At 34.1% G+C, this 10,655-nt stretch overlaps 7 protein-coding genes across 7 annotated transcripts; 4 read left to right on the top strand and 3 right to left on the bottom strand.

Moving 5' to 3' along the window:
• Positions 1-3: 3 nt before the first annotated feature.
• RKM3 (protein-lysine N-methyltransferase) lies at positions 4-1,782 on the top strand (the record flags this gene model as incomplete). Its single annotated transcript, XM_041549253.1, has 1 exon — positions 4-1,782. The coding sequence occupies one exon, from the start codon at positions 4-6 to the stop codon at positions 1,780-1,782; it is 1,779 nt and encodes a 592-aa protein (XP_041405187.1).
• A 741-nt stretch (positions 1,783-2,523) lies between these two features.
• KABA2_02S12848 (60S ribosomal protein uL4) lies at positions 2,524-3,612 on the top strand (the record flags this gene model as incomplete). The annotated part of the gene is made up of 1 exon (XM_041549252.1): positions 2,524-3,612. One exon carries the CDS (start codon positions 2,524-2,526, stop codon positions 3,610-3,612), a length of 1,089 nt encoding a protein of 362 aa, XP_041405186.1.
• A 722-nt stretch (positions 3,613-4,334) lies between these two features.
• On the bottom strand, positions 4,335-4,970 carry PSF1 (DNA replication protein PSF1; the record flags this gene model as incomplete). Its single annotated transcript, XM_041549251.1, has 1 exon — positions 4,335-4,970. One exon carries the CDS (start codon positions 4,968-4,970, stop codon positions 4,335-4,337), a length of 636 nt encoding a protein of 211 aa, XP_041405185.1.
• A 412-nt stretch (positions 4,971-5,382) lies between these two features.
• On the top strand, positions 5,383-7,431 carry RAD61 (Rad61p; the record flags this gene model as incomplete). The annotated part of the gene is made up of 1 exon (XM_041549250.1): positions 5,383-7,431. The coding sequence occupies one exon, from the start codon at positions 5,383-5,385 to the stop codon at positions 7,429-7,431; it is 2,049 nt and encodes a 682-aa protein (XP_041405184.1).
• An 80-nt stretch (positions 7,432-7,511) lies between these two features.
• KABA2_02S12782 (uncharacterized protein) lies at positions 7,512-8,201 on the bottom strand (the record flags this gene model as incomplete). Its single annotated transcript, XM_041549249.1, has 1 exon — positions 7,512-8,201. The coding sequence occupies one exon, from the start codon at positions 8,199-8,201 to the stop codon at positions 7,512-7,514; it is 690 nt and encodes a 229-aa protein (XP_041405183.1).
• Positions 8,202-8,961: 760 nt separating this feature from the next.
• On the top strand, positions 8,962-9,693 carry HED1 (Hed1p; the record flags this gene model as incomplete). The annotated part of the gene is made up of 1 exon (XM_041549248.1): positions 8,962-9,693. One exon carries the CDS (start codon positions 8,962-8,964, stop codon positions 9,691-9,693), a length of 732 nt encoding a protein of 243 aa, XP_041405182.1.
• A 295-nt stretch (positions 9,694-9,988) lies between these two features.
• DAD1 (Dad1p) lies at positions 9,989-10,309 on the bottom strand (the record flags this gene model as incomplete). The annotated part of the gene is made up of 1 exon (XM_041549247.1): positions 9,989-10,309. The coding sequence occupies one exon, from the start codon at positions 10,307-10,309 to the stop codon at positions 9,989-9,991; it is 321 nt and encodes a 106-aa protein (XP_041405181.1).
• Positions 10,310-10,655: the final 346 nt, after the last annotated feature.

The raw sequence follows: 10,655 nt of genomic DNA, 5'->3' as shown, positions 1-10,655 counted from the left end.
ATCATGTCTAGTACAGTGAGTTCAGATCTGGATGCAATTTTCCAATTCGTACAGGAAGCAGAGGGAAAGTTTGCACAAGATTTGTGTGAAGTGAAACAATCACCTTTAGGTGGTCAAGGTGTCTTTGCAAAGCAAGACATTCCAAAGGGTACCACATTGTTGCAGTTACAAAAAAATAGTATATTTTCGGCTTCTAATAGTACCATTGCAAACTTATTAAATGATGAAGAAATTGATGGGATTCTTGCATTAAATATTGCGTTCATATACGAAACTAGCGTATTTAAGGATAAGAGTCATTGGTATCCTTATTTAAAGAGTATCAAGATCCAGGATGAGAAGACTGATGAAGTCAACTTGCCACCTGCTTATTGGAATGAACAGGATAAAGAATTGTTACGTGGCACTACGTTAGACACTTTATTCGATGCACTAACACCTCAGGAGGAAGTTCAAAGAGGGTTCGAGATTGCTATTGATTTAGCTGAGAAATGGAACGAAGAGTTTGGTCTCGAGATCCCGAAGGGTTACCTGGATGTTGACATTCAAGATGACGAAGATATAAGGACAAAATTTAATAAATTTGTTGCAGTTGCATATGCTATCTCTGCTAGAGTATTTGAAATTGATGCCTTCCATGAAAGTGCATTAGTACCCATCGCTGATTTGTTCAATCATCATGTTGTCACACCTGACTTAAAATTTATAAGTTTATTTGATGTGTGTGATCTATGTGGGGAACCTGGCATGTGTAAACATATGCTAGCAGAAGAAATTGAAGAAGCAAAAGAATTAGAGAAAGAACAATCCTATAAGGATAAGATTGAAAAAGGTCAAAAAAATTCCAATGAAAGATCGACAAATATTGATGAATCAATAATTGCTAAATTGGAAAAAGATCTTCAAAAAGATCTTCAAGAACAAATTAATGAAAAGGAAGAAGAAGCTAAGAAAGAGAAAAAATTGGATCCGGATGAATGTGTTGATATGACCACCACAAGAGATCTAACTGCTGGCGATGAGATTTTCAATTCATACGGTGAATTATCTAATGTCTTCCTATTGACTAGGTACGGTTTTACAATTCCTAAGAATCCATATGATGTAGTACATTTAGGATCTAGAATTCTAGACTTAGTCAGAAATGATAATGATTTGAAAGAACGTGCACTATGGTGGTCAGAGACGGGATATGACAGATATGTTAGTTGGTTCAACGAGCAATTCCCTGAAGAACATGACCATGAGCATAACGAAAACTGTGACCATGATCATGATCACGAAGGACATGAGGATGAAAATGACGATGAGATGGAAGTAGAAGATGAGGGAGAAGAAGAAGAAGAAGAAGAAGAAGAAGAAGAAGAAGAAGAAGAAGAAGAAGAAGAAGAAGAAGAAGAAGAAGAAGAAGAAGAAGAAGAAGAGCAAGAAGAAGATAAACCATGGTTATCAGACCTAGAAATTGATTATCACGGCGAACCAACACCTGCTCTTTTGGCTGCATGCAATTTATTCAGCATGGGGTCTGATCAATTTTCGGAGTTTTCTGCAAAAGTCGATGAAGAGCCTGAACAAATGGAGGTTCTACTTGCGCTAGACAATTCCAAAACGAATGCTCTATTTAAGAAACTTGCAAAACAATATCGCGAAGGTCTACAAGATTTATCCAATATGGAAGCTTCAAATATAGTCAGCGAACAAAAAGAGTGTGTAAAAGCCCTTATTGAGGCCGAACATACCATACTGGAAAAGTTTACCTCTAATTTAAACGAAGATAAATAAATAGAAACCGAGATATCAAAATTCCTTCAATCCAAATTGTCGGTCCTATATACAGAAACATCAATTTTATCTTTCAAAGGTCCAGTTACCTTATTAAAAACCCTGACATTTATTCATTAAATTTTTTTAAGTACTATCCATTTCTAAAAATACATATATAAATATAGATAGACCCTCATCATCTTTGTATTAATGGAATGCTTTCGATCTGGAATCAATCTTCGCAGTAGAATAATTAAAAGAGAAATTTCGGAGTTTTTTGTGACGACCTTAAAATAACACCCAAACATCCTTTAATATACGAGAAACAAATTTCAAAATGAAGAACAAATTTCAAGAAATTCCTCAAAATATCAAAGAAAAGCCCGAAACCCTAACAGTTTTTTTTCAATGAAAAATAAAAATGTAATTTTGAGATGGCCGACAAGAAAAAGGAAAGAAGCGATGAAGAGCGAAATTTCAGTCATAGAGTTGACCGAAAACTAATTATTGAAAATTTTTTCTTGAGAATACCATTTTATATAAGCATAACGAAAATACACTACTTGACAGCATATTCTGTAACTTAGTACTTTTAAATCTTAATTCACGTTTTTTTTTTCATATTAATACTATATTTAATTATTTTAATGTTTAAATTCTAATTTTCTTATTATATTTCTTTTATATTATATTTCTTTTATATTATATTTTATTATTTAAAAAACAATTCTAAAAGATCCCCATCATCATACAAGTAAAATGTCTCGTCCACAAGTTACTGTTCACGCCCTAACCGGTGAAGCTACTTCTGCTGCTCTACCTCTACCAGCTGTCTTCTCTGCTCCAATTCGTCCAGATATTGTTCACTCTGTTTTCAAGTCTGTCAACAAGAACAAGAGACAAGCTTACGCCGTCTCCGAAATGGCCGGTCACCAAACCTCTGCTGAATCCTGGGGTACTGGTCGTGCTGTTGCCCGTATTCCAAGAGTTGGTGGTGGTGGTACCTCCAGATCCGGTCAAGGTGCTTTCGGTAACATGTGTCGTGGTGGTCGTATGTTTGCTCCAACCAAGACCTGGAGAAGATGGAACATCAAGGTTAACCAAAACGAAAAGCGTTACGCTACTGCTTCCGCTATCGCTGCTACCGCTATTGCTTCTCTTGTCCTAGCTAGAGGTCACAGAGTCGAAAAGATTCCAGAAATTCCATTGGTTGTTTCCAAGGATCTAGAATCTGTTCAAAAGACCAAGGAAGCTATCGCTGCTCTAAAGGCTGTTGGTGCCTCCTCTGATCTACTAAAGGTTCTAAAGTCTAAGAAGCTAAGAGCCGGTAAGGGTAAGTACAGATCCAGAAGATGGACTCAAAGAAAGGGTCCATTAGTGGTCTACGCTGAAGACAATGGTCTAGTCAAGGCTTTGAGAAATGTCCCAGGTGTTGAAACTGCTAATGTCACCGCTTTGAACCTACTACAATTGGCTCCAGGTGCTCATCTAGGTAGATTCGTTATCTGGACTGAAGGTGCTTTCGCTAAGCTAGACCAAGTCTGGGGTTCCGAAACCGTTGCCTCTTCCAAGGTCGGTTACTCTCTACCATCTAACATCATCTCCACCTCCGATGTTACCAGAATTATCAACTCTGCTGAAATCCAATCTGTTGTTAGACCAGCTGGTCAACCAACTCAAAAGCGTGCTCACGTTCAAAAGAAGAACCCATTGAAGAACAAGCAAGTTCTACTAAGAATGAACCCATACGCTAAGGTTTTCGCTGCTGAAAAGCTAGGTTCCAAGAAGGCTGAAAAGGCTGCTACCAAGCCAGCTGCTGTCTTCACCGAAACTTTGAAGCACGATTAAACTGTTTGATTTATTAATTTTATAAATATATATTTTCCTTAAATATTTTTTCTATATACTCTATTAATCAACAATTTTTTCAAAACCGTGTTTTGTTTCGTCTTATATTTAATTTTATAATATAAACATTCATAATATATGTTTCCATGAGGTATATAATATTGATCTATTTATGGGTCCCACAATATATCATCTATTCTCTCATACTTTCTCTGAAAATGAAACAATTAGTAAGGAACATGTCTATATCGATAACAATCATTACGTATACATTTTAATATCGCTAAATAATAACAATAATATAACGGAGAATCATATCTTGATCCTAACCAGTATGAAGTTACAAATGATAAAAACCAGACGAAATAATCCTTTTGCAATTTTTAAAGAATCAGGTACGTTCATATACTCCATCAGGTGCAAATCGTCTTACAATGTGCTACAAATATAGATGATTTATTATCTCCTCATCTGCAAGTGAGCGACGGTCAAGAAGATAAAATAATTATAATCTGTAGTTCATAACGAAACTGTTCAAATATCTCGCTCTTTGCATCTGAAGGTCAGTTTCCAACTGTTATAAGTATGAGTTCTATCTGGTTTGCCAGTTATGAGTCGGTTGTTATTCTATCCTTTAATATTTCATGATAAAATTGATTTGTCCACATTAGGATTAGGAGCATCAACTATTATTGTAGAAGAAACAAATATTCGACGGCAATCTATATCTTTTGAAGGAAACCTTGTTGAATAAGTCTCTCAACGTCGGACTGTCTTACAAAGAATTGAGAATCTTTAATTAGATTGAAAACACCATATTCCGTTTGAATTTCACCAGCGTCCTTCAACACTCTCACATCTATGAAAATCTCTCTTGGAGGTGTCAAAGATCCAGAAAGGTCTATATCTGTTAGTTCACCACTCTTCATATCAGTAATTAGTTCAGAGTACTTTTTCAAATATTCTTGCTCTTGATGTGTAAGGTTACTATTTTCTTCACCTAAGTCAGACCCCATAACATCCATACCGTTATTCTCCCAGGCCATGGAGTCCAACATATCACTTCTCAGTTTCTGGTAACCCAATAGACATCTTTTGTTACGTTCTAAACACAATAGATTCACAAAGTATTGACATTTCATTACGTTGCTATCTACTGATGCACCGTCCATAGACATAATATCTTGTTGTTCCTTAAAAAACTCCAAATTCTTCTTCAGTTGAGTTACCTCATTTAAGATATCTCTTACTAATTCATCGTTGTGTACAGGTAACGTTGTTCTTGCGTTGTTTCTACTGTTTAACTGTTCGGTTCTCTTTGCCTCCACCACTAACTTATTTGCTAATTCGCAATACATTTTTAAATACAAAGGCTTATCTTTCAGCTAATAGACTTGCAGTAATTCGAAACAACAAAAAACAACAACGTATGAACTTGTGATGTACTACTGTCATTAATATTGAAGTTTTTTTATTATATTATTTCTCCCGGTAAAGTCAATGTTAAGTCATGCTCATCTTTGAAAGTGGAGGTTCTTTTGTTTGTTTAACCAACAAACGCGTAAATGATGCAATAATAAGAAAATAACGAGTGAGACAAGAAATAGGCAAATAATTATAAGAACGATGACATTGTCATTCAATAACCGGTTCATACAGAAATTTGTAATAAATTACAATATAATAGGGATATAGATGTGAAAGTATACAAGTAATAACTTCATTCAACAACTTACATTCATATATTACTGCACTTAACCTTCTATCCAGATGAGAGCTTATGGGAGAAGAGGTAGAACCGCACCTGCCTTATCGATTTCACAATCGATGACTCCAGATATCAGTTTTAGTCAAAGTGAAAATGAGGAAAGCGACAACTCTAATATTGAGCAAACACACAGTGGAGTGAACACATCACCTACGCCATCTGGGATTAAACTAAGGACAACCTCTTACGAAATAGTTGGAAACCCCCCAATCAAAACCGATACATCTGTAGGGGACATAGGAACAACGACAATATCCAGTGATATAGCTGTACAAGATGATGACTTTAACTCATATTTTGGGGCAATTGAACTGGATCCTTCGTCGGATATTAATATTCATTCTCAGAAGTATGACATGTCACCTAAAAGAATTATTGAAAAAGATAAAAAAGCTCTACCGGAATTACAGGCATTTGATTTCCTTGACATGCCTAAAACGGTTACCAAACGTCGCAAAACTAATTACTACAAACATGTCGTATACGACTTAGATGTACAACAAAGTGAAGATGCCAATGTCATAGATGATGCAAGAAGAATAAACCCTTCAATGGATAAGGTGCTCGAAAATGTCGGAAAATTTCTTTTGACCCTTGAGCCAAAAAATGATCATTCTCTAGAAGATATGTTTAATGATGAAAAAAATACCAGTGATAAAGAAGATATCTACAACACTAGGGTTACAAAGGGACAAAAGGTGTACAATAGTAGAAGAACACTGTTAGTGAAAAACGGAACCTCTGAAGATGGGGAACAAAGTATGGTGGATGAGTATCTAGATGAGATAGAAGAGAATCTAAATAAAGATACAGAAAGAAATGATACATCTGTTCATGTTATCAGATCTATAATACCAAAAGGGAATGATAAAACATACACGTTCAATGAATTAAAAAATATAGGTAATTCGTTGAAGTATCAGGAAGATTATGATTATTTAACCACTACTTTGCAAAAAAACACTCCATTGAGTAATACTATATCCATATTATCAGAGTTAATATTAGCCATTAATGGTGATGATAAATTTTTATTGTACATACTGAGACACCACAGCGATGAAATATGTAAATGGTGTCTCCAACAAGATTCTACAGGAAACCATGAGTTACTGTTATTGCAAGGGTATATCTTAAACCTATTTCATAAAGAATCTGATTTTTTCTGTGATTTAGAAAATGTACAGCAGATGTTGCTTAATTTGGCGAAGTGTACAAAGGAGTCAAAAGGGTTGAGAACTAACAAAAAAATGCAAAAACTGATGTACTTAGATTTTCTTAAGGTGAACGGTAAAAATACAGGCTTAGATTACGCACTAAATATTTGGAATACTTATATTACAAAATTTTCTACAGAATATATGACCAGGGTATTACAATTATTGATAGAAATGGTAGATACTGAGGAAACAAGAAATATTATTTGCAATTTATCATATTTTGGTCTTTTACAAACACTACTAGGCACATTAAAAGGTAATGGAGATGAAAAGGATACTATTTTTAGAGCAAAACAAGAAATAAGCAAAATGTTAATGAACCACCCTGATTTGATTAATAATGATGAGTACCTAAAATGTATAGTCATTATTACAAATGATAGAAAAACAGTCCAAGCATTTCAACTTAAAACGGCTAAAAGTATTACGGATATAATACTTCATAGTATAATACAACATTTGAAAGAGCAATCGAAGGACAACAATAATAATGCGATTCTACAATTAGGTCTCTGTTTAAATATCATTAACGATAGTCATACAGACCTAGCTATCCCGGATATTATGTGGCGTCAATTAAAGCAGTTTGTTTTCCAAAACGATGTACATAAAGTTCAAATACCAATAATACAAAACTTACTTTATCTGAACTTTGCATTTCTGACAATTATTAAAAAAACACAGACGTCTAATGGTGCGTCATTGTTGTCAGATACAGAAAAAGTACAAATGAAAAAGGCACTTGAACAATTCAAATTTGATACAAGTAACATTAACAAATTTGTAGATGAAAAAGTTACATATGCTATATCGGAGGTAAAAAATATGTAATACAAAAAGAAATAAATGCATATTTTTGTAGACATTGTTTACGTAGTGTTGTAAACTATTTTACAACAACAGTTATCTATTCAAGGAGCAATTCTTTCCACCTTCCATGGATCATTTTCAGATTCTCTTGTGTAGAGGAACCTATCATGTAAACGACTTGGTCTACCCTGCCAAAATTCAATTATTAGTGGAACAATTCTTAGTCCACCCCAATATTCTGGACAAGGAATTTCGTTGTCTTTACTGCCCTCAAAACGTTCTGTATTTTCTTTATTCAATTCATCCAATTCACCTCTATTCTTAATTACTTGAGATTGTGGAGATGACCATGCACCAATCTTAGAACCTCTTGGTCTAGTATTGAAGTAACGCTCTGATGTCTCTCTATTCACATATTCTGCTGGTCCTTCAATACGAACCTGTCTTTGTAGATCTTTCCAGAAGAAATTAATAGCACCATATGGGTTGGACTTTATGTCATGAGCTTTACCAGAAGTCCCCCAATTGGAGTAAATTGTAAACCCTCTCTGATCAAGCTCTTTAAATAGTAATACTCTAGAGCTTACTTTACCGGAAGGTAATTCCGCAGAAGAGAATGTAATAGCCTCAGGTAATTTTTCAGTAGGACATTCTTTAGCTTCATTAAACCATTCTGTAAATAATTCAATTGGATTATCTTTCAAATTGGATTCATCTAATGCATCCTTATCGAATTGGAATGTCTTAGGAGCAAATATAATTGGTGTTTCTGTCTTCTCTAGTTGAGCCATTTTGAAAAAGAATATGGAAGGACTTGTTGAGATTATAAGTTTGGGTATTCAATGTTGTTGTAAAACTTTCGAAATGAAAAATATTGTTCAGGAATAAACCCAAGAATTCCCCTCTCTTTTATGTTGCAAATGTTAGAAAGTGATTACTGAAAGGGTGTCCCGATGACTGTATGACTCTGCTATTACTCATCGAGACGCTCGCACCTGTTTCGCGGGCATCAACAAAACTGCAATATTTTTAGATTTTGCCTGTCAACGAAGTCATAAAACGCTATCAATAAACCTATAAAATCTGAAAGATTAAACTAACATTAGAAGGCAGGTGGTTAACTGTCGCATTCTATTCTTGCAGACACTGATATTTTGTGTTATTTCAGATATTATAAATATATTGACAGTTAGTATTCTTATCATTAAGCAGTAGATGCATCAGTCTCATGGAGTCTCCTGGGACAAACTCCAGTTTCTCGTTTGTCTTGTAAATACATTACCACCTATGATTATAAAACCACTATCAAGTTGGTCATTCTCTACTTTCTCTTCTTTATATTTGTATCTCTCCTTATGTGGTAGTAGTGCAACACATTTTCTTTAATAATTTAATTTGGAAAACACTCGGCGGCAACTTATAACGCCACTTCATAAAACATTTATTTACCAGAATCATTGGAATATCTATTTATTCATGTATAAATCTACATAGAAAACATATTTAAAATCCTATTGAAAAGATTAAAAATCAAAAATAAACAGTAACGTGATGAGTAGAAGAAGTGCTACAGTTTTGAATGAAAGACCAATTCAAAAGAGAGACCCAATTAGGCGTGCTACAACAATAATGCCAGACGCGATTAGCATAAATGATCTTAAGGTGGAGATATTTAGTTTAAGACTTGATAATGAAAAAATAGACACCTCAAGTGAACATCAAGACTCTAAGGTATCAATTTTAGATGAACCTGTGAACCTGGATTTGATGGAAAATAGTTGTCAGCAAATGATAGAAGAGTCTTACTCTAGCAATAGTTCCGATACAATCGAAAACCAAACAGCCAACATTAATAATTGCATTGTTGATACTACCGAGGCATATATACAAAATTCACCAGAAAAGGAAAATATACATATATCAAAACCACAGATTTATCAATCTGATTCATTACCCACCAAAGAAGAAACTCCACTTAACATTCAGTTAGAGTGTGATACAACCTTTATATGCGATTCAAATTACATAGACAACCATAGCTGCCTATCCCATGATGAGGAAACAACTCAAGAATTAACAGAACAGAAGACCTCTGAGGATAAACCCGATAGTCATGATCTCTCCATTAACCATCACAAATTGATTCATAAACCATTAAAACAACTTATTTACCAAACAAATAGGAATTTATATAACGTTGATTCTAGTAGGGTACAACATAGAGCTGGTTTATCAAAATCGATGATTGGTATACCAAGTTTGCATCCTAATAGAACCAGATAGCATGTCTACTATAGACAAAAGGATATAAAGGACTAACCAAAAAAAGAGGAAGATCCTTCATGAATATAAACATCAAAATTATCCATTTTCTTTCTTCTCAACAATCTAAAAGACTTTTTTTTTGTAAACTTCTGTTTTAAGAAACTGACAGCTAACTATAACAAACAATCTGTTCAATATGTACTATCCATATTAAAAGAAAAATTAATCAGTAACACGTCACCCTGTAGCCTTACCCAAATTTCAGGAAAATCGAACAAAAAAGGATACGAAAACACCAAAAATCTCAGAATAACTAATCCATATTCACATCTTTATCTTCTTTTTCACTATCACTACCGTCAGTTACAGAATCAGTTCCATTATAAAAGTTTTTCCAAAGTTTGGTCACAACCTCAAATTCCTTTCCAACAGCTATATTGTTCTCAAGTGATATATTCAGTTCATTCAACCCGTTCAATATAGAATCCATCGTACCATTTACATCCTGTAGTATAATATTTCGTTGTTCTATAAAATGTCTATCGCCACTACTGAGACTTGCATCGTATTGAAACGTGTTTGTGTTCCCTGTGACACCAGAGTTTTTTGATGTTGTATTTTCGCTATCGTTCATATTTTTTATTTGTATATGTATGTATTTGACAATATAAGTATACACTTGTTGTTTAATGTATATATAAATACGTCCCCTTGTAATCAACAGAAAATGTTCAAATATGGAATACAGGGATTATCTTTCTGTGTTTTAATATCCAAGTTGGTATCCTTTTTCTATTGCCCAGTTACCATTGGCCAAACCCACCTCTCTCTGGCTTTGTAAATAACAAAGAGAAAAACAAACAAAAACGATAATGCGTATACGGCGAACAAAGCCAAAAAAAAGTAAACAACAAATAAGATTATAGAATGCTGTAAAACGTGTTTTAATATAGCCTTAATATGTTAATCAATTTGATTAA

Source organism: Maudiozyma barnettii (assembly GCF_903064755.1).
Source record: "Maudiozyma barnettii strain CLIB 1767 genome assembly, contig: KABA2_02, whole genome shotgun sequence".
Taxonomy (NCBI): domain Eukaryota; kingdom Fungi; phylum Ascomycota; class Saccharomycetes; order Saccharomycetales; family Saccharomycetaceae; genus Maudiozyma; species Maudiozyma barnettii.
The sequence above is the reverse complement of the archived record's forward strand: the minus strand, read 5'-3'. Positions and strand labels throughout refer to the sequence as shown.